This window comes from Euleptes europaea, chromosome 7, assembly GCF_029931775.1.
Source record: "Euleptes europaea isolate rEulEur1 chromosome 7, rEulEur1.hap1, whole genome shotgun sequence".
NCBI lineage: Eukaryota > Metazoa > Chordata > Lepidosauria > Squamata > Sphaerodactylidae > Euleptes > Euleptes europaea.
In genome coordinates, this window is record NC_079318.1 from 13,741,743 (window position 1) to 13,767,848 (window position 26,106).

Consider the following 26,106-nt stretch of genomic DNA (forward strand, 5'->3'; position numbering starts at 1 on the left):
AGTTTTCTTCAAGTAGTTTTAATTTTTTTGTCGGGGTGATGGGATAACTGCAAGGCATGTCAGGAAAGTATCCGACATAAGTGATCTCAGCCCCCAGATGATTTTAAATGTAACTCCTGCACTGAATGGAATATGTAGCCCCAGTGGAACCAAAAGACATTTTCGCGTGTTACGAAATTCACCACCTGTGCATGAATTCCTTAGGTTTGTTAACAGAAGGTATAAGTATACAAGTATGAAATTATGACTAAGCAGCACACCGGTGTGTGTGTGTGCCCGCCACCCCAAAGATTTGTACTTAACGCTTCCTTAACTAATACTGAAATAGCATTGAGCTATATCCTTCTCTATATCTGTCTCCTTCTGTACTATCAAGCCTACCCTTTAACATCTGCCTCTCAAGCTTTGCTCTCTGTGCCCTTGCTCTCAAAGGTGAGGCTGGTGGCGACTAGAGACAGGGCATTTCTTGTGATGGCACCTCACCTCTGGAATGGCCTCCCACCTGAGGCTCGCCTGGTGCATGCTTGACGTCTTTAAGGTGCCAAAACACATCTCTTTACCAAGGCTTTTAATGAGGAATTTTATCTTACCAGCTTTTTAAAATGATCTGCTTGTGATCTGAGGTCTGTTTTATAGGTAGGTTTTTTAAAATGCTATTTGTGTCCAAGGGCTTCTTTTTAATGGCTTGTTGTTTTATATTGTTACATTATTTAACTTTTAAGCCTCCTTGATCTGAAGAGGTGGCATAGAAATATTCTAAATACATAAATACATTATTCCTTATTTTGGATATCTGTTTCTGTCCGTCTATCTATCTATCTATCTATCTATCTATCTATCTATCTATCTATCTATCTATCTATCTATCTATCTATCTATCTATCTATCTATCATCTATCTATCATCTATCATCTATCTATCTATCATCTATCTATCTATCTATCTATCATCTATCATCTATCATCTATCTATCATCTATCTATCTATCTATCTATCTATCTATCTATCTATCTATCTATCTATCTATCTATCTATCTATCTATCTATCTATCACATTTTTCTTCCAATGTACTGTACATCTCTATATTCACAGCATCTCTGTACATCTCTATATTCACAGCAAACTTGTGAGGTAGAAAGAGCAAATTTGAGTGCCAGAACGGCTGCTCAGACCATTGAAAAAAACTGAAATACCACTACACTGTCTTTCCCTATACCACGTCCCTTTTCTGTTACAGTGCACTTCGATAGGTCAGAAGATCATCTTGCCCTTGCTATATAGTGACTTTTGCAAACTTTCTGCAGTCATTGGCAAAGCAGATTCCATGAAGGACTCGAGTCCTCAGATGAGTCCAGAGTATGGTAGATGTTGTAGAGAGCAACTGAGTTCAGCTCCTTGGGCTTCTTCCAGTCTTGAACTGAACCCCCCAAATATGCTATCCGGAGTGGTGTAGTAGTTAAGAGCGGTGGTTGGTGGACTCTGATCTGGAGAACCGGGCTTGATTCCCTACTCCTCCACATGAGCGGTGGACGCTAATCTGGTGAACCGGGTTGGTTTCCCCACTCCTACACATGAAGACAGCTGGGTGACTTTGGGCTAGTCACAGCTTTCTTAGAGCTCTCTCAGCCCCACCTACCTCACAGGGTATCTGTTGTGGGAGGGGTGTCTGTTGTGGGAGGGGAAGGGAAGGTGATTGTAAGCCAGTGTAAACTCTAGTCCTGTGATAATCTCATAAACAGAATCCAGCAGACAGGCAGTCCCAAGAAAACTGATTTATTAGAAAATCTACAGGTTTGCAGAAGCCAGAAGCAAATGGACACTAGTAACAACTATGGGTAGAGCATAGAGCATATATAGAAAAGCACAGGGCAAATCGGGCAGATCTGGATGCCATGGCAACCCCCCCTCCTCGGAGCTGTCAGGAGGTGTTAGGGAGGTCCACACACAGGGAGTCTAAACACACTCTTTACAGACATGGAGCTGGCCTTGGCCGGCATCTGGGGAATCCACAACATTCCTTTCTCAGAGCCATGCCTGACATTCGGCCCCCCCAAAGGCCCCCTCCTTCACGTTTCCGGAGCTGGTCTGTGAGGATAGGCAGCATGGAAATCATGGACCAAACGGGGGGCGGAAACATCGCGAGAACGCACCCACTCATCCTGAGTGGAACCGAAGTTCTTCCAGAGAACCAGATACTGAAGGGTACCACGGTGGATACGCGAGTCCAGGATCTTTGCAATTTCAAAATGTTCTCCCCCCACACCATCACAGGCACTTCAGGTGGTGGTTCAGGATGCCAATCCAGGACGGAAAGCGCCCCCAGCCCTCCACATCGAGGAAACTGCAAACGACCCTTTACGGATGCCTTTAATGTGCAGGAATGTGATGTGTTACCCCCCCCCCCCACCGCTGAACTGACTGTGCTATTGAGGTGATGGGAGATGGAAAACTGCAAAAAAGCAAAATCTATCCCATGTTTGCAGTTTCCTTGATGTGGAGGGCTGGGGGCGCTTTCTGTCCTGGAGCGATGCTGCGATCAGCCGCGGCACCTCTTTTCCGAGCACTTCCTCTCCTGCGAGGCGTCCCCTCCGGCCGGGAAGTGGGAGCCAGTCGCTCCGGACGCAACGGGCAGGCCGCAGCGAAGTGACCCATGGCACCGCAAAGGAGACAGGCTCCCCTTTGAAACCGCAACACTCGGTCTTGCGAGGGTTGAGCCGGTCTTCGCGGGGCAGGAGCTGCGGTCTTGGGAGGGTTTTTCTGGCCTCCCCCCTCCTTGGCCCAATGTCGGGCAAGAGAAATGAACTGGCGGCGGCTTTCTACTTCCTCCGCCAGTAGGATCCACTCCTCCAGGGTGGCTGGATCTCGTTGCATATAGGCCCAGATCAAAATCTCGGGGTGCAAGGCTTCTCGAAGGTAATGCACCCAGTAGCCTCTGTCCAATTGACGATTTTACTAGCAAGTCTTTGAAACTCATCAGCAAACTCCCTGACCAAAGAAGATCCTTGATGGAGTTGTAGAAGGGCAGCCTTAGCCTTCTCCCCCTGGAACGGGTCCTCGAAACGCCGTCTTAACGCTCACATAAATTCGTTGAGAGAGCGGACGGATCGGGCCCGGGTGTCAAACTGCAGGATCATCCACTCTGCAGCCCTCCCAGTCAGGAGAGAAGAGGCGAACCTTACCCGGCTATCTTCCATAGGGAAGGCATTTCCCTGTTCTCTCATATAGCTTTCCATTTGGTGTAGAAAACAGGGTAGCGCTTCTGTGGAGCCGTCGAAAGTCACTCGTAGTCAGGGCTGCTGCCAAGGTATGACCGGTACCACCAGTTGGAGTGGGGCCCCTGGCTGGGCAGGCAGTCCTGGGGGCAGTGCTGGTGGCGGTTGTCCAGGAATCTGCTGCTGCCCAGATATTGGTTGTCCAGGTACCAGCTGTTGACCTGAAACTGGCTGCTGCCCTGGGGGCGGTACTGGAGCCGGTGCGGGCAGGGGTACAGTTTGGGCCTGATGCAAGCGTCCGTACTCGCGCACTAGCACATCCATTTGGTCCTGCATTTGGGCCATACGTTCTAACAGTTCCCGGTTTTGATACTTCAAAACATGTATCTCCTCCTCAGCCCCCCCCCCCAGTCTGTCAGGCTTGGCTGACACAGAGGTTTGTATTCCAGTCATCTGAATCTTCTTCGTCGGGCTTCACATCCTCAAAATAATCTTGCGCATCAGAGGCGAAGGTGAACCGCCGCCGCCGGGCCACATCCCGGGGCGGATAGGGTTCCGGGGAGAACGAGGGCCATTCTAGTCTCCTCCCGCCTTTCGGTCACGCTCCGGCCGCTATGGCCGCCCGCTCCAGGGCGGCCTTCTTCTGAGCAGCGGTTGCCTCCGCCAAAAGTTGCTCCACCGCCCGTTGTTGAGCAGCCTAAGCCGTTGAGCTTCCAACGCGGCGGCCCGAGCCACCACCGCGGCCGCCACCAACGGCTCATCTGCTTGCTCCAGTACCAACTGGATTTCCTTATGATTGCCCAGTAACGGTAAAACCTTGCGGGCAAGCTCCACGGAGGAAGAACCAAACTCTGGTTGCAGCACCTTAACCATATCTTCCTCCAACACCGTATTTGGCAGTAAATCCATAAGAAACAAGACTGTCCTGGCGGCTACGTTATGGGCATCCCAATTGCCCTGGTTGAGATCCGGAATATCTCTGCTCCCAGCTCCCGCCATTGGGAACGGGGAAACGGGCCCTCGGCTTGGGACCGCCGGTTCCCGCTGCGCCCCAATCTGAGGGCCCGTTTCCCCGTTTGATTCTGCCTTAAGTGGTAGAGAAAGTTGGCATATAAAAACCAGCTCCTCTTCTTCTTCTTCCTCCTCCTCCTCCTCCTAGCAATGTTTGTGACGCTGTTCTTTAAAAAGTAGGTGCATTTCAAACTGCTTGCAAACTTTAAAATTATCTTGCCAAGCTAGGTAGGGATGCTGCGCATACATAACGGAAAAATTCTCCTGAGTGTACGAAGTTAATTCTTCAGCTTTTAGACCAGTGGTTCCCAACCTTTTTTTGACCAGGGACCACTAGGACTTTTTTGTTCGGTGCAGGGACCCCAAGGTTCAAAATAAAAATTCTGAGAATTTGAAAATAAACTTTAATCATAACTGTCAGTTAAACATTAAACTTAGAATAATATTTGAATATATATTTTTATAATAGAGAACTTTTAATTGAAAATATTAATTTATTATGGGTTTATAACTTTGTTTTGCGGACCTTAATTTAGTTCTTGCGGACCCCTGGGGGTCCATGGACCCCTGGTTGGGAAACAGTGTTTTAGACTATGGCTCTTATTATATTTCTTCTTCCCCCCCCCCTTGTTAAATTCATTGGCATACTCCATTTCCCCAGCTGCCTTAGGCTGGTATAGGTGATCTTTCTCTTGAGCATCAGGAGAGATTTCACCTTTGCTAGTAAGTATCTTTGATCCTGCAGTGCTGCTTGATAACTGTAGAAACATCACTGGCGAAAGGTGAGGATAGCTGGGAGAGAGACTTGCTGCTGGGTGAAAAACCCCTTTTGTTCCTTTTTCCAAATTCTTTATTGGAGCTAGCTGTCATAGTCCCCAAGAATTCAAAGGATGTGTGAAGGTGAATACAACAAATTGCAATCAACTTCTCATTGGTCATTTTTGCATGGTCAATTTTGATGCTCGCTCAAAGCTCTTTTTTAAAATGCGACTTTAAAAATGCCTTTTCACGGTCCCGATGCAAAAGGAGAAGTTCCACTCCCCCCACTCGCCTGCTCCTTTGTTCCTGTTTGTATAGCCATTAGCATATGCATAGCTAACGCGCCTCTGTTGTTTTGCATTGTTCCTTGAGGGAGAATCTTCGCGGCAAACACCAAAGGTCGTGTTAAATGAGCTCTTTTGTAATGCGAAGCAGGTATGCACCAGCTTCACAGTCACTTCCAGAATGACGGTTCAGTGTGCAAAATTTAAAAATATGCGGGGCACTTCAGCCTGGAATGTGCTACTAATTACCATGCAAAAATGGCCATTGAGTTAGTCCCTTTCAAGGAAATCTGTTTTTATTATCTTTTGAAAGGACTATAGAAACCCTTTGACATTTATGGGTGAGGGAGTGTGGTGTTGGGAGTATGGGCCTGAATGAGTATCACAGCAAAAAGTACATATCTGATTCAGCAGTATATACTGCTCTTGAGGCTTGCTTCATTTTTTTCCAGGCACATCTTGAATTGTTATGAAAATTGGCACAATTTGCTTCAACTAGAAATCATAGTGACCAAAAATGACCAGTTCAGATATCCCGCTTCCTTGTAACTTCCTATAATTGCCAGAGAACCAGCATGATATAGTGGTTAGAGTGTCAGACTAGGTCCTAATCCCTACTCTGAAAAGGAAGCTTGCCAGGTCACAGTATCTCAGCCTAACCTACCTCACAAAGTTGTTGTTGTCAGGATAAAGTAGCAGAGAGAGGGAATGATGCTGCCTTGGGCCTCCATTATGGGGAAAAGTGGGCTATAAATAAAAATAAATGAATAAGCACTGAGAAGATGGGCCTCAGGGTGACACAAGTCCACCATTATATGTTTGAAGTCATGTGGTGATGTTATTTACATTTTTATACCTCTTTCTGAATGATAAAAGCCCTGAAAAGATATGCACAATATACCTTTTTCCACTTCTGCCCTTTGGTATATCTCTATACACATATACTTGGGTTTCATGTGGCTTCTTTCGCAGATTAGCTGATCTTCTTGATCCACAGTTCTTCCATACTGCAACTGCTACCATGAAAGTTAATGTCTGCATCAGTTTTGCAGTTCTCTAGTCAGGATAGATTCAGATTCCAGTCTGTCTCTGCTGCACTGAGATTCTTACAGTTGCTATGCAGTGGGATCCATATGGACGGAATTTGGTGTACAATCCATAACCACGCTGTCTTTTATGTGCAACCCTATGTGGGTTGCACAGATTTTTTGCGCCGGGCGGAGGTTTCGGCCGGGCTGGCCCGAAACCTCCTTAGGAGGCAGCGCTGCTGCGTTGCCTCCTATGTCCGGCGCAGGCATTTCGCTCAGGAATGCACTGTTAGTACATTAGTACATTATTATCCATCCCACAACTCATTTTCCTGACTGCTTCTTTTCTCCTTCCAGTGTCCGTGCCTGTGCGCTTCACAAGCGTGGCCTTCCATTCCAACTGACTATTAAAACAGCCCAGTTTGTCAGCTTGTTCAGTCCCTGTGCATATGCTTTGGGTTGCTTATTGCCGCTAAGTTTTGCGGCTGTTCTCAGGAGTGTGCAACAAACCAAAGTTGCTGCTAAACTGCTGAAAATATACAGACAAATCAGCACCATTAGGTGTGCAGCATATTTAGCATAAGCATGTTTAGCATATCTTTGTGAACCATTCAATTGTAAAAGCATATTTAGCATATTTAACATAAGCAGATAAAAAGGTAATCTGCACACAGAGATGAAAACCAAGAGTAAAAAAAAGATGATACAAACCACAGATTTGCAGCTAATTGGTCCTTCCTATTCACTCTGTAATGGTGAATGGTGAAAGGACTAAATAATCAATTTTCTCTTTCCATTACATTTTGGAGGTTTTGAAACATATTTTTAAAATGAAAGCTGAGACGTTGCAATTTGTTCTGCCTTCAGAGTCCACACTGAGGTGGTAGATAACATGGCGGGGTTTTATCTGAGTCATGTTACAGGGACTAGTGACTTCACCCAAAAAGATCCACAGTGTCTTTGCTGTGTCTATCTCTATCTAAAAATGGTTGCATCATGAATCCACTGTGAGTTTTACTCCTTTCTGAAGAGGAGTACATTCCATTCAGTTCAGTGGCTATCAAATACATAACAATTATAAAGGTAATTTGTACATTACTCCTAACGAAAGGAACAAACTCCATGTAACATGTGTTGTAAGCTTTGTTTTTTTTTCTTCTGAGAAGAGTTAACTTTTGAAAACGATAGCATTCAAAATGAATATTGTACTTCTAATTAACAGATGATGGTGGAGTAAATTAATTTGAACAAGATCTGTCTACATTTTTACTGACTTACTCCAGGAAGAGATCTAAAAAGATCATTGGGATATTTGACAGAAGTAAAAATGGTTGCAATTTACTAATTGAGAGCTCCTGCTATGAATTACAAGCTGCCATATGGCCAGCTTGTAATTCATAAGGATACTGAATCTGTGGAATTCAATTCCCTCACCAACACAGAACTGTAACATTTGCTGTGTTCTTCAAGCAAAGATTATGATATTGTCGACTGAAGAACTACGCAGCCTTTTTCAGCCATGGGGCAACAGTGTGGGAGCGTTGTGTTGTTGTTGTTTTTTAAAAAAGATTAATAGAGAAAATTACATATTGTTGTTCCTTCTTTAAAAAATGTACCAGATGGAATTAAGAAGGGTAGGGTGGTTTAATGATAGTTTGCTGAAGATGGAGTTTGGTCATGTTTTGGATTTAGAATCGGCATGAAGCCAAAGGCCCTTTCTTGCTAGGTGCCTCTCAGGACTGTTCCATGCATGTGTATATGCTGTATACTTGATTACCAGTATGAGGTCATGGTTAAAGTGTCAGCCTAGGATCAAAGAAGACCCAGGTTTTTGAGCCATGACTCTGACATGGAAACCTGATCTTTGGCTAGTTGCATTCTCATAAGGCAGCTGTTAGGATGAAAAGGAGGAGTGGAGAACAATGTTGTAAGTCACTTTGGGTCTCCCACTGGGGAGAAAAGGGGTAATAAAATATAAATAAATTGTATGTGAACCAACTTTCCAGAAAAGCATCATGTGCAAACTGACATGAAAAGGTTGGTGTTTTTGCTTGGTGACTGTAATTTCTAACATGGTACTCATCACTTGATGTCATTGTCAGATGGTGAAACATAAGTGTTTCACTGCTGTTGTCATTTTACTCTTAGGTCTATTTCAAGGAGGGGAAACCAAAGCAATAACATCTCTAGACAGCAGTCATGAAGGGCATGCCCATTGAACCAGACTGCATAAGCTCTGATGTTATTTTTTTTCCTTTTAAGTGTTCCCTTTTCCTGCTTGCACTCTGCACACTTTCCATACTAAGGCAAGAGGGTTTGCACTAAAATACATTGGTTCACAGAAGGGGAAGCGCTGTTGTCTGATTCCCTGGCCGATTGTTTCTCACACCTGCCCTCTGGATCTGCAGTGAGAGAGTACAAAGCTATTATGACAACTGCATCTTTCGGATAAGGCTAGGGAGCAATGGTGTTATGACTATAGTGGCTTCATGTGTCATCGCTTCTATTTTTGGTTGCAGGCATGCAAACAGCTAGTTATTAGACACCTCATAGGAGGGATAAGTGTTCCTGTTTCAAGAAATGCCCCTTTCTGTTGGTTTGTGGAGCTCACTAACTGAATTGGTATCACTTGTTTTCTTGTGTGTTCTTTTGCTGCCTTGATCTTAGGTATGCCAGGTAGCCACGTCAAATGACAGTCTTTCATCTCAGTTCCCCAGTTGTTGTTGCTCTGGTTTAAAGGCATAATAGTGATCCATCTCACGAGTTTACTGTGAGGAAGGAAGTGATAAGCAATGGAAACTGCTTTGCACAAAGCACTGCCATTCCTGATTACCCATCCCACATAAGACACTATAGTCAAGTGTGGAGTAGCAGTTAGGGTGCCAGACTAAGGTCAGGGAGACCTGTGGTTTAACCCCCAATTTTCCATGGAAGCTTGCAGGGTGATCTTGGACCATTCACTCTCTCCCAGCCCAACCTACCTTACAGGATAGTTGTCAGGATATAATAGAGGGTGGGAAGAATGATACAGGTTGGGTATCCCTTATCTGGACATCTGATATCCAGATTGATCCGAAAACCGGACCTTTTGAGCCGGCATGCAGGCATTACTCACAAGCCTTCAGCGGTGCCAGTGTACACAAAATTATTTAAAAATATTGTTTTAAATTACATTCAGGCTATGTGTATAAAGTATACATAAAACATATATAAAATATAAATGAATTTTGTGTTTAGACTTGGGTACCATCCCCAAGATGTATATGCAAAAATTATGTATATGCAAAAATTACAAAATATTCCAAAACATGGAAAGACTCGAAATACGGACCATTTCTGGTCCCAAGCAGTCCGGATGAGGGATATTCAACCTGTATATGCCACTCTGCATGACTTGGAGGAAAGGCAGGATAAAAATGGAACAATACACACACATGAAAGCCAGTGGGTTGGCTTTGTATGCACTAGAATGACCAAGCTGTGGAAGACTAGGGCAAGGTTACGCAGATAGAAGTTGGCTAAATTATTAGTGGCTTACATTACATTCTGTGGGACACAGAAATGAGCAGCTATATCAGGGGAAGATAGATAGACCATCCTGCCCACAATACTGGGGAAGCCAATGATGACATTGCAGGCTAGACCCCATCCCATTAGGTCTTGGCATATATGCCTTTATAGCATATAATATGTGTTTGCCATTCACTGCTGTGAGAGGGCAAAATGGTCCCCCCCACAACCCAACAGTGGGTAGGCAAGTCTCCATGGAAGGGAGCACACAGGGTGTGTCTGCGCACACAACGTTGTGATATCTGTGCCATCTCTCCACTCAACCCACTCTGTCAGTCATGACTGGTGTCCCACTAGTACATAATAATGAATTCATACAGTCTTGGCATGCCCATTCTAACCAACAGCAGTCACACAATAGCATGTCAGTATTAAGATCAGCTACCTGGATAGAATTGAAATGGGGTTGAGTTCAAAGAATTATTCTACATGACTAGGATCTCATAAAAATGACTCTTTTAGGAGCAATTCTGACAATCCTGAAGACAAAGTGGCTTAATAGTGCAGAGGTATCCTGTGTAGTTGCTTGAGAAAGGCAGAGAAAGGCAGACGCAAGTCGTCTATTCCAGATGAACTATTTTTGTGTATCAAGCAGGCGTTCTGTTGTCCAGCAGTGGTTTCTTTGTACATACGGGAATATTGCAGTGTGGTCTGTTGTCGTACATATTCCCCCCAACTCATGACAGAGCCCAGGGCAACCCCCTTTGTGTTCAAAACTCCATGTGAGCTTTGGAGCCTCTCAGTGCTTTGAATCATGGCTAAGTATTTTCAAGCAAAATATGATCAGGAGAGGAAAAACTGAAACATTTCTTATACTTTCTGAAGAGCATTCCCCCCAGTAGTCATAGAATCATAGAGTTGGAAGGGACCACCTAGTCCAACCCCCCTGCATAATGCAGGAAATTCACAACTACCTCCCCCAAACACACACCACCAGTGACCCCTACTCCATGCCCAGAAGATGGCCAAGATGCCCACCCTTTCATGATCTGCCTAAGGTCATAGAATCAGCATTGCTGACAGATGGCCATCTAGCCTTTGCTTAAAAACCTCCAGGGAAGACGATCTTACCACCTCCCGAGGAAGCCTGTTTCACTGAGGAACCGCTCAGACTGTTAGAATATTCTTCCTAATGTCTAGATGGAAACTCTTTTGATTTAATTTCAACCCGTTGGTTCTGGTCCGACCTTCTGGAGCAACAGAAAACAACTCGACACCATCCTCTATATGACAGCCCTCCAGGTACTTGAAGATGGTTATCTTATCACCTCTGTCTCATATTGCCTCTGTCTCTGGCTACCTTACACATAAGTATCACGTGCCTGTACTTTTCACCCCTGACGTAGCTCGACTGGTTCCAAAGATAAGCACAAAGGTTTCTTTACTCTTAAATTGTACTTTTAACGTCACTTCTGCTGTAGTTGTGGTAGTGCTTCTCCACCATACTGGATAACATTGTGCCTAGAGGCATTTTTTTTTCCAGATGCGGGCAGGAAGAGAATTTATCAGGAGAGAAAGAGAGTAAACCCTTTCTGGGCATGAATGTATTAATGAGCACAGCTTGGATCTTTTGTATTGATGCAGTTACAACTAGGGCGTTCAAAGAAAGGACAAGCACAGTTTCATAACCAGAACACCCAGTGAACGGTGCACTACTTTCAGCATCCCACTCTTCCCTGATACGCTTGCTTTTGTTTTTAAGACACTGAACGTGGTGACCAAAACACTTAGTTAGTGCACCAGTGTCAGTGTTTTTTTTTAAAAAAAAATATTTTTATTGGTTTATAATATTAAATAGGGATACAGGAAAAAAGGGAAGGGGAAAATATCAGCGAGAAAATACATATTTCTACCCCCTTGTACGGTTCAAAATATCAATATTTGGTAGCATAATATATATAGTCCTCGTTTTAACTTTCCTAACATTTATAAGATTTTATTATTATTTTTTGGTTTTTATATATTCATAGAAGGCATACCATTTGTCTTTATTTACTCTTTGAGTATTTGTTTGCAATAGTTCTGTTAGGTGTGCCATTGTTATAAATTAATACGCTTTATCAGTCCGATTTTTGGTATTTTATCTGTTTTCCACTGGGACGCTAACACTATTCTTGCCGCTGTTATTAGATATTTTAATATAATCTGTTAGTTAGTGCACCAGTGTTAGTGTTAACTCACACTGACCTCCAGAACCAATCCAGCTAGTCCTTCCCATACTCTGCCAATTTCAAAATAGTAACTGATGTAGGCTTTGTTAGCTGGTCTTCCGCCTCCTAGGATTTTCATCTTCAGCGCTATATCGACCCTGCATTATTTCTTTTGCCGCCTTTGTGCCTCAATTTAGCTTTGCTGTATAAAACAGAGATCCAGTGATGTCCAAACATAGCTTAATTATTTTTAATGAGGAATTATTTTAAAGGAGATGTTTGGGAGTGGAGCAATGTTTTCTTTCCCCGTATTGTTTCGCCTAGCTAAATGTTGGATTGCAGGATATCAAGTTCTCCTACATCAGCATACAGGGTAACTGCCGGATCCTGTTCTCCCATGTCGGCGCAGTGTGAGTTCGAGCAGTGTGCCAAAATGAGCTCACAGAGGTCCCTGCCACTTTGTGTGCGGAGTTGGGGTTTCTTCCGAGAGGGGAAAAAATAATTGCGGAAAGCTGCAATGCCTGCCTTCAAACAGAGGAAAGCCAAAGTTAAAAGCTTGGCTCTGGGAATAAAAGAAAAGCAGCAAACGTCATCAGCTTATGGGTCCCTGCAGAGGATAGTTTCTGTGGTAAGTTTTTTTTCCTAGCCGGCATGGTGTAGTGGTTAAGAGCGGTGGACTCCAGTCTGGAGAATGGGGTTTGATTCCTCACTCCTCCACATGAGCGGCGGACTCTAATCTGGTGAACTGGGTTGGTTTCCCCACTCCTTCACATGAAGCCAGCTGGGTGACCTTGGACTAGTCACAGTTCTCTTAGAGCTCTCTCAGCCGCTCCTACCTTACAAGGTGTCTGTTGTGGGGAGAGGAATGAAAGGAGGTTGTAAGCCAGTTTGATTCTTCCTTAAAAGGTAGAGAAAATCGCCATATAAAAACCAACCTTCAAAATCTGAATGAATTAGAAAAGTTGAGGAATCAGAAAAACATCAGGGATTACCATTCCATTGAATTCATGGCCCAATTTTTACTAGGTGCCATGACTCCATGCGTGTACATGCTTCTCCCTTCTCCATTTTATCTTTACGGTATCCCTGAGAGGGTAGTTCAGGGTGAGGGAATCAACCTGCAGATGCTTTTGTAGAGTTGTCCCCATCTGTATATTTCTGCTAAACGAACTGAGACCTCATGTTGCAAAGACAGAATTACAATAATATCAAAATGATACATTTTGCAAAGTATTGAATACCTGATACATTACCAGCAATAAAGTGTGTTTTCAGATGACATTTAACTGCTAAGTCTCTCGACTTTGGGTTGCAGTCTAATTCCAGAAGTACCACCCCTTATGATTGCAGTATTACATTCCAATGCCCTCATCCAGAGAAGAACCACATGCAGGAAGAAGGAGCACAAATAGGAAACACACCTGAATGCAGAAGCCATCTATGGAAATTGCATTACGCCTACTGGGATGCCTATTATATGGAAATCTGACAGCAAAGAATGATTTAGAAGCATCTGTGCTTTGTATTCAGAGCGTGTGATGCACATGTAGAGACTTGCTTCCACATAATGGATCTCTTTCTCTGGATTTGGTAGGGTTGAACATATCAGGAAACTAAATAACTTTACTCGGCTACGACAGACAGCAGGTTAGCTAGACTCGTCCTTGACTGTCATTGCAACAGCCTGCAATTCACTACTAATTAGTGGTATTGAAGAGTTCAGCAGCAGCACAGCACAAGACAGCGCTCCCAGCACTGGCATAAAGGATGCTTTGTACCTTTTCATCTGCTTTCAAACCTCTCAGACAGCATCTTTCCCTCCATGTGCTGTGGAGGTGCCAGGGAGATTCATCTAAGACCTGACCTGTCTCACAGTTTTTCATATTCATTTTTAAATACATTAATAGCTAAGAAGATGTATAAATGAGGCTGAATGTCTGCAGCTTAGTGTAATACAGGAGCTTTGATTAAGACAATCCTCCTTGAATACACTGATTGAAGTAGATGGTCTTGTAAAACCTGCTTCTCTTGGTGGTTCAAGGTGATCTAATCCAGCAGAGGGTTATTTATTAGAAAAAAGATACTGTGCTGTTGTAATATGGATTTTTCCCACTCAGAGATGTCTGGGGACTTTTCAGCAATGATTGTTTTAACCGCTTAACAGGCAGAATAGTCTAGATGCCATAGTGATCTTTTTCCTTACCAGTGAGTCCCACCCTCAAGATGCTTGGATTAGATTCCTGAGCTGCCTTTTCCTCAGCCTTGTTGTTCCCCTTCCTTCCCTAAGATGTATATCTGATATGTAAAACACAATATTTAAAATATTTAAAACAGGACTGAAGCTCAGGGCAGTGGCCAGAAGAAGAAGAAACACATGAAGATAGCACTGAGACGGTGAGGGACACAATGAAGTGAAATGCTACATGACAGAGAATGTTTGTCTGGATGTAGCTTAGGTCTGTTCCACTGATGGAAAATGCCAAAGACAGACAGGTCTGATAGCAAAAACACAGCAGCAGCAAACTGGGGGTGGGGAGAGAGGCAATTTCTGTCACTATCTGTATATATATATATATTTTTAGTTTGCACAGGGGTAAGGTTTTATCTTCCTTTGTTGTGATGAGTGAACATCCTCAAATCAAGAGTTAAGTGAGTGGGCATCCTCAAGTAAAATAGCATCTTCAAATCAAAAAAGAGGATTACGGCTGACATTTTTTGCAGGTGCAGTAATTTGTTAGAAAAGTGCTGGCGTCTGAAATATTGACCGCTTCTCTCCCTCACCCACTATGCAGTTTCCACAAGGATTAAACAAAATACACAACGTTTTTTATTGCAGTCACTTTTCGTCAATAAATGTTACTGGGATCCCAGCACTGGGATTGTGGGGGGGGGGGGGAATGCATTTAAATGGGCACTAAAACAACACCATTGTCATTGAGAGCCAGCATGGTGTAGTGGTTAAGAGCAGTGGTTGGAGCGGTGGAGTCTGATCTGGAGAACCGGGTTTGATTCCCCACTCCTCCACATGAGCGGCGGAGGCTAATCTGGTGAACTGGATTTGTTTCCCCGCTCCTACACACGAAGCCAGCTGGGTGACCTTGGGCTAGTCACACTCTCTCAGCCTCACCTACTTCACAGGGTGTCTGGGGAGGGGAGGGGAAGGGAAAGGTGATTGTAAGTCGGTTTGATTCTCCCTTAAGTGGTAGAGAAAGTCGGCATATAAAAACCTTTAGCCACTGTCTCAGATTGCCGCATCCTTCCTCCGTGGTTAAGCCTTGTGGCAACTAGACTACCAAGGTCCCAGGAAGGGCTGCCTGCTCTATTCCTTGGCGAAATGCAGCCTCCTGAGTCCTAGGGAGGTTCTGGATTCTCCGAGCTGTAGGAACTTTGGGCCTCGCTGGCTACTCTTTCCCCCAGCTTCCTGCCTGTGCCAACCAGCTGCTGCTTCACCCACTTTTCCTGGCCACTCCCAGTTCTCCCTCAGCTTACTCTTCTCCCAGAGAGACCTGAGGATGCATTACTTCACTCATTGCCATCCCCCTGTCTGTTCTTCAGCTACCCTTGCAGAGCCACCTTGTTTTCCCCTCTGCCCTGCAACTATGCCTCCCTTAGGACTGCACCCCTCTTCTCCCCCAGGGTTAAGGTGCTCCGGGATGTGACAGGGTTTGAGATAAAGATTCTGATTGGTTTGTAGGGTGGTAGGGAATGCAAGAGAAAAGAGAGGGCTGGGGTGGGGGGGCTGGAGATTTAGCCTGGGCCGTGGTTCGACCACTATCTCCTCAAGGTTAACATGGCACCCATGCTCCAAAACGGTGGGGACTTGGTCCACTCATGGATCAACTACTTTGTAGAAGGCCCTTGGGGATTTTGCAATCCCAGTTGACCGTTCAGTTGAGGCGGCCAGTGCAGGGAGCCCAGAAAGGGAAGCTCCTGAAAGCTGTCAGTGTGGTTGCTCCTCTTTGACTTCTCCTGGCCTGAGATACAGCCAGGCTTTTTGGTTCACTGTGGGGCTGGCTGAATGGAAGAGGGCAGGGAGATATCTGGAGTAACACTCATTGGAAATTCTATTTCTTTGTGATAGCGACAAAGAAATCCTGTTTGTTACCATTACGTTGGCTAGTTTGTGCTGAGTATTTGGGCATTTGTTGACTTCAAAGTCTGAGCCTTCAAATTCTCTGGATCTGACAATTATTTGCGACACTTCTGCAAAGCAAACTCTGTGTTTCTTCTCATGATTCTCTAACTCTGTAATCCAAGTCCAATTGCGTTGTTCATTGGATGTCTTATGCTGTCTAATCGCAGTGTTTTATATTTTATAATCCACCTTGAGTCCCAGGGAGAAAGACGGGCTATAAATAAATAAAATGAAGCCATCATTCACTACAGAGTCATAAAGCCACTACAATTAATACTCATAACGTAAGAAAGTGGAATTGACAGCAGTTTTCTATCTCGCACTAAGACACACTCCTAAATGCTCGATACTCTTTGAGAGATAGGATGAGGAGTCTGAGAAATGGTGAGCTTACAAGAAATTATCTGACAGTGAGGTGAAATATTTGGAATAAAACATTTTGCCATTCTAAAGATGTGGAAAGAGGGAGTAAAAGCACTTTGCCACCTTTTGCATGTCCAGGTACCAGACTGGATCCCACAATGTGTCAGCGATAGCTGCTGATGGTTGTGGATCTTCCCTGAGTTCTCTTTCCACTGACCTCATTTTTCTGGGTATTTTCCTGACCTCAGGTACATTTGTTCCTGGCATTTCAGGATTTGTGTGGACTAGCAACGGTGTAGATGGGGAAGGGGAAATCACCCTTTCTTTCTCTCCAATCAGCCCATCAACACTGTGCCACTTACAGAGTAGGAAAGGAAGGGCAATTTTGTCCCCCTTTCCCCTTCCCACTGCTTCCCCTCAATAAACAGTGACTAATAGTCCATGCAGGTCCTGCATCCCTTGGAGTAAACTTTCCTGGGATAAAATAAGGACTGCTGGGAGAACAGATCTGCAGTCCTTGCATTCACAGATCCCGGGATCCAACCCACAGAAAAGATTACAAAGTAAAAAATGAGATAATTTCTATTTTAGTGGTAAGCAGGACTCAGGAGAGGTGGCATGCATATCTCCTAAATAAATAGTCATTGCACTTTGTCCTTGCTTGTTCTGTCTCTCACCCTTGCCTACCTTCAAAGTTATGCACAAGGTAGGATTCATGTTGTCAGTGGTCTAGTACCTGTAGCAGAATACAGATGTTAGAATAGAAACCTGGCTGTTTCTGGGCAAATTCAATGTACTGGCTTTGGCCCTTCAGTTCCTGAACAGCGAGATTTCTGTATGTCTTAGGTGGTGCCTGCTGCTGTAGAATCCCTTCAAGATTCAAGATCAACAAGGCTGTGCTGCATATTCCTCCTTGTAAAGTAGGGTTGCAGGGCGAGGCTGGCAACTAGCAGAAGTTTTTCTTTGCAGGGGGGTCGCTAGCCAGTGGTGTTGCTGGCAACACAGTGTTGTCACTTCCAGCGTAACTCAGAGGTGACATCAATGCATAGGGAGTGATGTTCTAGCATTCACCCAAAACTCAATCAATCAAACCTTTATTGGCATACTCAATACCTGCAGAGAACATAATCATACAGTTTTACTCAACAGAGCTCTCCTGTTCCCGTTGACAGTAACTTTCGTGGATCCACATTGCATATTGCAAAAACTTGGCTACATGGTCAATTGTGGCCACATCCTGAGTAGACATAAGAGAGGCTACCTTGTGCTCAACTAGGTGCCATTCCCTACCAGCAAACAATGTGTTGATGAATTTAAGGTGGATTCTCTGATAAAGGGGGCAGTGCAAAAGAACATGTGCAACCGATTCTATGTGATTCATTCCACAGGGGCATTACCTTGCAGAGCGTGGTATTGATTGAAATCTCCCCTGTAATATTGATGAGGGTAGCACATTTAATCTTGCTAACATATATGCCCTCCTTTGTTTTCACCCCAAACTCTATGACCATAGAGGTTTGGGTGAATGCTAGAGCATTGCCTGATGCAATATCACTTCTGGGTTGTTCCAGAAGTGATGTCATGACACTGCTGGTGACACTGATTGCGCCTCCATTTACTCCAGAGTTTCTTTTCAACTGCTCAGTTGAGTGGCAGCAGGGGGAGCTTGGTGGGGGGTCTAGGATAGATTCCTCTCTGCTCAGAGTGGGGCTGTCTCTTTTGTAGCTTCAGAGCTGTGGAATGCCTTCCCTGTAAATGTGTACTAAGTTCCTTTACTGTTTGCTTTTTGAAGGAGTTTTCTTCAAAAGGTTTGATTCTCAGTTGGCCTGTTGCTACTTTATCTCCTGGCACATTTCTGTGAATATTTAACAGCTGCTATCTGGGGTTCATTTTATTTATGTTAGAACAGCTAGATGAGAGACCAACAAGATTTTCGGGGTATGAGCTTTCAAGAGTATGTGCTCCCTTCATCAGACACCAAGGGAGCACTGACTCGTAATAACATAAGAAAAGCCATGTTGGATCAGACCAAAGTCCTTCAAGTCCAGCAGTCTGTTCACACAGTGGCCTCTAAGAAGCCCACTAACAAGATGACTTTAGCAGCATTATCCTGCCTGTGTTCCACAACACCTAGTATAATAGGCACGCTGCTCTGATCCTGGAGAGAATAGGGATGCATCATGACTAGTATCCATTTTGACTAGCAGCCACGGATAGCTCTGTCCTCCATGAACATGTCCACTCCCCTCGTAAAGCCTTCCAAGTTGGCAGCCATCACCAAAGCTTGTACCCCGAAATTTTTGTTCGTCTCTAAGGTGCTACTGGACACTTGCATCTAGCTGTTCTGCTGCCTACCAACATGGCTACTCTCTGAAACTGTCTTCACTGATGTTATTATAGTAGAGGTCTACTTTTAAAAAAAGTAATCGTTTTAATCTTTGTATGTCACTTTGAAACTGTGCAAAAAAAACCTGTTTAGAAATATATGTTAATTACTAAAATATGGCTTAGAGCAGCCTTTACGTCCCTGCGGTTTCAAACAGTGCCAATGGCTGTACTGTCCGGGCGTTATTGCCGAATTCCAAAAGACCAACATTTTTGCATCTGTGGAACATCTGCTGTAGAGGACTTATACCACTACTTATTTGAATGCCCTCTTTATGTGCAACCCAGGGCTAAATTTCTTGCCGGGTTGGTTTCTGGCCTAACACCTGTCCTAGAGCTGAGAAACTAGTATTTTTGTTAAAAGATACAAATGGGTTTGTCTCTTATAGGACTGCCCTGTGTGCTCTGGCAGCAAAGAAAATAAGGGCCAATATGACTGCTAAGGGAGTAGATCCTCCAAGTTTATTTTAATGGTCGCTAGCCCTGACCTGGATGGCCCAGGCTAGCCTGATCTCGTCAGATCTCAGAAGCTAAGTAGGGTCAGCCCTGGTTAGTATTTGGATGGGGGACCACCAAGGAATACCAGGGTTGCTGTGCAGAGGAAGGCACTGGCAAACCACCTCTGTTAGTCTCTTGCCATGAAAACCCCAAAAAGGGGTCACCATAAGTCGGCTGCGACTTGATGACACTTTACACACACACACACAGGTCCCATTGGCCGATTGGAACACCACCACAATTTTTAGCTATTATTTTTGTTTTGTATGCATCGATTTAGCAAAGCTTTATTATGTATATTTATTATTAATCCAGTATGTTATTAATCTAATATTATGTATTTGTGGTATCCTTGCTATGTTTGTAATGGCCTATGGCTAAATGCAAACAAAACCATTCATTCATACTAAAATATGATGCACCAACTTTGCTTCACACTAAGGAGGCCTAGGTTGGTCAGTGCCTGGATGAGAGACCACATTGGAACCCTATGAATGCTATGCTGGGTTCCTGTGAAGTCCACAGCACCAGGGGTGGTGGGGCCTGTGGAGGGGCCAGATTTCCCACCTCCTCCCCTCAACCTGTTTATGCCACACTGCTAGGGCTGCTTTCCTCATCTGGATTCTTCTCTGAGATCTTGCCACTTCCTGCCCTGGCTGCTGCACCCTTTGTCTAGACATAAGCAAGGGGGGTAGTCCATCTGCCTGGGTTAGGTGTTAAAAGTTCCTCCTGGATCCCCTTAGGGCCAGGAATGCCAGCTTCTGACACTGTAGGAGCCAGCGTGATGTAGTGGTTAAGAGAGGTGGTTTGGAGTGGTGGACTCTGATCTGGAGAACCAGGTTTGATTCCCCACTCCTCCACATGAGCGGCGGAGTCTAATCTGGTGAACTGGATTTGTTTCCCCACTTCTACACATGAAGTCAGCTGGGTGACCTTGGGCTAATCACACTGTCCCAGCCTTCAGTCAGCGGCCTCCTTACCTCCTTCATCTGGGGCCATCTATCCTCCTTCCCCTCTTTCCCTGCTTCTCCCCTTGAGTAAGGCCTTAGGCCTTTATCCCTGAGAAGTCCTCTGCTCCACAAGGAGCTGATTCTAATGGGCCTCCCTTCTGACAGTGCCACCCTTGCTGTTGCCACCCCACCTGGCTCTTTTCTCAGACCTGCCACTGGGCTGCTGCCCTCCTTAGGAGCTGTGCCCCATGCTCCACCTAGGGTTGCCAGGTGCCTGGTGGTGGCAGGCAAACCCCCAGCAATTCGCTCCTCTGCCCGCCGAGCACCTGAGGGTCGGCGGGCAAATGCGCGTGCACCAATTCCAGTTTACAACTGGAAGTGCCACCTCGCAAGGGGCCTTCTCTTAGTTCGAGTGGTAAAGGGCCGCTTTACCACTCAAACTAAGAGGAAAAGGCCCCTTGCAAGGCAGCAATTCCGGTTGTAAACCGCAAGTGACTTGCATGCGCAATCGCGCCCACCGCCCCATAGCCGGAGCAGAGGAGGGACCTGGTAAGCCTAGCTCCACCCCTTCTCCCCTAGCAGTAGGGAGCCCCTGGGCTTAAAAGTTGCATAATAGAAGGTTACAGTGTAAATGTAAGTAAATTTAGATCTGTAGTAGTACATGCACAAAGCTTCTTTGGGGTGGTGGAGTGACTTGGTGCCATGTCCTTGTGATGTCCTCTGCTGGATACTGTGGCAGTACTCATAGTATATCTTCCCACTGCTGGACTCGGATAGTATAAGCAGACTAAACTGAGATAAATAGGATTTGAGTGACTTAAAGCACTTTGGAAGTTCTTCTGCTATCAAACACCATTATTGGCTTCTCTGTACTAGTTCGCTGTGTGTCTGCAAACTGGAAATGTTAACAGTTTTAACTTTTTCAAGTGTTATATGACCTACAGTTGATTACATATTGGTTAAGTATTATTATGGGTCATTTACCTCTGAAGTAGCTAGAATAAAGGGGTAAAGCTTTCAACGCTGCATATCTACAAAAACAGCCATTCTGAAAAGGCTGTTGAAATTATAGCTTGAATGTGAGGTAATTAAGAACTAAATTGGGTTTTTTTGCATAAGAAATCGAGCCTAGTTAGAGGCTAAATTAACTGCCATTCATACAGTATCTGAACATTTAAATTATTCTTTTATAAGATTGCCTTCAAGAGAACTGAAACTTGTAACATGTATCTAAATTCTTCAGTTATAATGCTGTAAGGTGTCCATCAATGTGGATTACTTCTGGATCTTTTAAATATTGCAATTCTGAATTTTGACTGTATTTTTCTGCTGGCTAGCTGGAGTTCTTAGTTAAGTAGCTGTTCTTAGGGAGCCTACATCATTTGCATGGTGTTCTCTGGTGAATGAATCATTATGAACTAGAAAGAAAAATCAGAAACCTAAATTATAACCTCTTTCAAAAATTCTTCTTCATTGTAAGTATTCCTAATATACATGCTGAGTCACCACATGAAAACATTAAAGCATTTTCATCTTAAGAACAACGTTAGAACATAAGAAAAGCCATGCTGGATCAGACGGAGACCCATCAAGTCCAGCAGTCTGTTCACACAGTTGCCGACCAGGTGCCTCTAGGAAGGCCACAAACAAGACTACTGCAGCAGCATCCTGCCTGTGTTCCATGTCACCTAATATAATGGGCATGCACCTCTGATACTAGAGAGAATAGGTTTGCATCATGACCAGTATTCATTTTGACTAGTAGCCATGGATAGCCCTCTCTTCCATGAACATCTCCACTCCCCTCTTAAAGCCTTCCAAGTTGGCAGCCATCACCACATCCTGGGGCAGAGAGTTCCACAATTTATCTATGAATTGTGTGAAGAAATACTTCATTTTATCTGTTTTGTATCTCTCACCCTCCAGCTTCAGCAGATGACCTCGTGTTCTAGTATTATGAGAGAGGGAATAAAGTTTCTCTCTGTCCACTCTCTCCACACCATGAATAATTTTATAGACCTCATATCGCCCCTTAACCACCTTCTTTCCAAGCTAAACAGCCCTAAGCATTTTAACCATTCCTGATCATTTTGGTTGCTCTTTTCTGCATATTCTCAAGCTCTGCAATATCCTTTTTTTAGGTGTCGTGACCAGAACTCTACACAGTATTCCAGGTGTGGTCTCACCATCGATTTTCTCAATAATCTTCCTCAATACACAAAAATAAATTAATACTTAAAATAACCAGGCTCATTTCTTCCCCAGAAAGTTCTAGCCACAGTACTGACATATCTATGTCTTCCCTATTTGATAAATATAAATGCTGATTTTGACTACTGAACGCCTAATTTCTGTTGGTGTACTTTTTCCACTGTGCTGGCTGTATGTGTATCAACACAAGCAGTGAAGAATTATGACAATTTTAAATTGTCAGAGAGAAAAATTAATACGCATAAACTTACTCCTAGGTACATGCATATTAGCTCAAAATTATACTTTCTTCCATGAATATTGTAAGTCAATTAATATTCTCCACTATGTTCTTATTTACATCTTAAATAATTTATATCACAACCCAGAGAATATCCATTACAAATCTAAGACCATTTGAACTTATTTCCTTTGGGAGGATTACAAAGGAGTCACTGTGTGCTTTTAAGTAGTTATCTATATTCTTTTAAACCTACAGAGCACCGAACAGATTTCAGCATTGTGCCCAAATTTCCATGAAGCCCAGGTAAACAGTATGGAAGGAATAAAGGAAGGGCCTCCTTTAAAACCATTGGCACGACAACTTACAGATGCGGACAGACTTAGGAAGGTGATCCAAGAACTTATGGACACTGAGAAATCATATGTAAAGGTAATAAGAATGTTTTGCATTGTAGCCATCTTCTCCCCTACAGTGTTTATTTAATTTGGATAATCTATTTTCCACAGTGTTTTAGCAACTGTGGTATTATTAACAGGTGGTGTTTACTTTTTATGTGAAATCCTGTCACTTTCTATGGGTAGCCCCAACCCAAGACGAAAAACCCAAACCTAAGATTTTATCTGCTGTCTCCCTATCTTCCTTAAGCAGTCCTTTTACCGCTTTACTGCTTTGTCAGCCAGCTTCCCAGGTTTCCTATAACTAATAATTTTCAAGAAACCCTTTCTCACATTAATGTGACATTGTACAATGTTTGGTATCTTTATAGGATCTGAGTTGCCTCTTTGAATTATACTTGGAGCCTCTTCAGAGTGAAACCTTTCTCACACAGGATGAGGTAAAGAATATTTTTTTTTTAAAAAAACCTTTCTTTACAATTTTTTGCAATACTGTGCTGTGTCAGACGTTAAAGAAAAAAGATACTTAGGCAACAGTGCAGCGATTTCCATAGAGGCTGTTTGCCCTTGGATCAATGCGTTAGAAAGTGGGGTTTTTTTTCATGCTTATCCGCAGCATCATGGTGCATTTGTGTACCTCCCACCTGGCTTTCCCCTGATCTTTCCCAAACCTGGTGTGCTCCAAAGTCTGGGAAAGACTGCAGCAAAGCCTTGGTTGTCAGAGGCATGGGCAGATTTTCCCAGTCCTGCCCACATGGCAGCCCCCACCACTGTTTTTTAAAAATCAGCAACTGAATATTGCTGCATTGAAATACCGTAATAACAAAATGTATAACCAGTTCTCTGAATTTCCAGCTTTCTTTTTTAAGTGTCTGGTTCCTTTTATTGTGGAAATGTAAGGGAAAGACAAAAAAACTGCTATAAAAGGTGCTAGATGCTTACTTTAAAAAAAATGAAAAACGAGAACTTGTTACACATATTGTTATAAGTTATATTGATATGCCCAGACCTGGATGGCCCCGGGCAAGCCCAATTTCATCAGCTCTCAGAAACTAAGTAGAGTCTGCCCTGGTCAGTATTTGGATGGGAGACCACCAAGAACTAACAGGGTCGCTACGCAGTGGCAGAAATGGCAAACCACCTCTGAACATCTCTTGCTCTGAACGTCCCTACGGAGTCACCATAAGTCAGCTGCGATTTGATGGCACTTTCCATCATCAGTATTGATATAACTATATTTAATTGCCAATTTAAAAACACACACACACACACTAAGAAGCCCTGGTGTCAATGTGAGGGAGGAACAGCCACTGCTGTGAGAGACCAAGGCAGGGAAACATTGGGGAAACGTGTGAGCTCTGTTGCCACTTCGCTGTACTGGAAAACCACAGCCTGTCCCTGTTTGCATTATTATAATGTCTCTGCTCTAAAAGCTGACTGCACGTCTGGCAAATATTACTAAGAAATTTTTATTGTAGAAATGGCCTGTTCTTCTGTGCTTGGGGCCAGAACTGTGATAAACTGTGTTTATCTCTTTTATTTATTTTGAACTCGGCAGCTGGGACACAAACCTTGACAGTGCTTTGTAACGAACGTGCGCATTGTCTTTTCATTCTGAAAAGCTCATATTCCCCCGTGTTTAAATCCCCCTCTCTTCTGGCCTTCCCCCATGTAGATGGAGTCTTTGTTTGGCAGCCTGCCCGAGATGTTGGATTTTCAGAAGGTGTTTTTAGAGACCCTTGAAGATGGAATTTCTTCCTGCCTGGATTTTAATAACCTTGAAACCCCTTCTCAGTTCCGGGTGAATATAAAATCTCCTTTTACTTCTAAAAGTGCATCCTGATAGTAAGGCTTATTTCCTTGGTCTTTCCCCTGTTTCTAAAAGGAGGATTTTGTACATAAAGCTACAGTGCTCATAAGGAATGGTATTTGGACAGTGAATTAATTGAGAGACTGAGCACATTTCTATAATTGCGGCCATTGTGATGCTTCTGCGGCTTCTCTCTGGCACTACTTCTGCAATTGGTGTGGATGAAATCTGCTCATATGTATCCTTTGGTGTACTATAACTGAAGCTGTGTAATTTGCAAATTGGTTTTGACTATAAGAGCCTGTGGTTAGCGATCTGATAAATATTATACACAAAGAAATTATGATAAAGGTGTAGTAATATAAGAGTGTAAAAATATGGGCTGTGTTTCCTTTCCCCAGAGACTCTTGCTTCTTTCAGCCGTGTCACTCCTAAAGTTGTGCTTTCGAATGATCCTTCGATAATTGTTTCTGAAGTAATTTTATGCACTGTAATAAATAACTTCTAAGAATAATGAAAGTTGCTTAGAAGTTGTGGTGAAAGGGGTCAGGGAATACCATCCTGTCTCTTGGGGCCATTTTTTCCCTCTGCCTTGTCCAGAGGAATTTTAGTGCAATCTTACCATAAAGGCACCGGCGTATAAACTACTTGCCCCGGTAGTCAGCACTGAGCTGCTGATAAAGGAGAGAGACAGAGACAGAGGGGATTAACGCACGGCCAATTTGTCTCGCCTTTGTGCCTTAAAAGTAGCGAATCCCCGTGGTCCACATGCACGACCGTCCAAGGGCTGCGCATCGGACCCACCTTAGTCGCGAATTAAGGCAAAAAAACCCGGGTTAAGCAATCCCTGGTTTCTAGCGATCTTTTCGGTGCTAAACCGCTACTTTTTTTTAATTTCGCCACATTACCGGAACGCTGACGTGCGTGTAATGACTCGATTAGCTCGCTACTAATGCCCCTTACCGGTCTCCTCCGTCCTGCCCCCTTTCCTGCGCGAGCAATTGCCGCTTCCGGTCTCCCGTTCCGCCCCCTTTCCGGCGCAAGCAATTGGTTGAGACGATGGTATACCGGAACGCTGGTGTTCCAAGAAAAAAAAAGGGGGAGAATCGCCCTTTGATTGG

General features: G+C 44.0%; 1 protein-coding gene across 1 annotated transcript in view; it reads left to right on the top strand.

The window, feature by feature from the left end:
* TIAM2 (TIAM Rac1 associated GEF 2) overlaps positions 1 to 26,106 on the top strand; it is a 138,255-nt gene that overhangs the window by 94,187 nt on the left and 17,962 nt on the right. Inside the window, exons 14-16 of the mRNA XM_056853270.1 lie at positions 23,036 to 23,209; positions 23,547 to 23,615; positions 24,851 to 24,976. Coding sequence (XP_056709248.1) covers positions 23,036 to 23,209; positions 23,547 to 23,615; positions 24,851 to 24,976 — 369 coding nt within the window. The remainder of the gene's footprint in view (positions 1 to 23,035; positions 23,210 to 23,546; positions 23,616 to 24,850; positions 24,977 to 26,106) is intronic.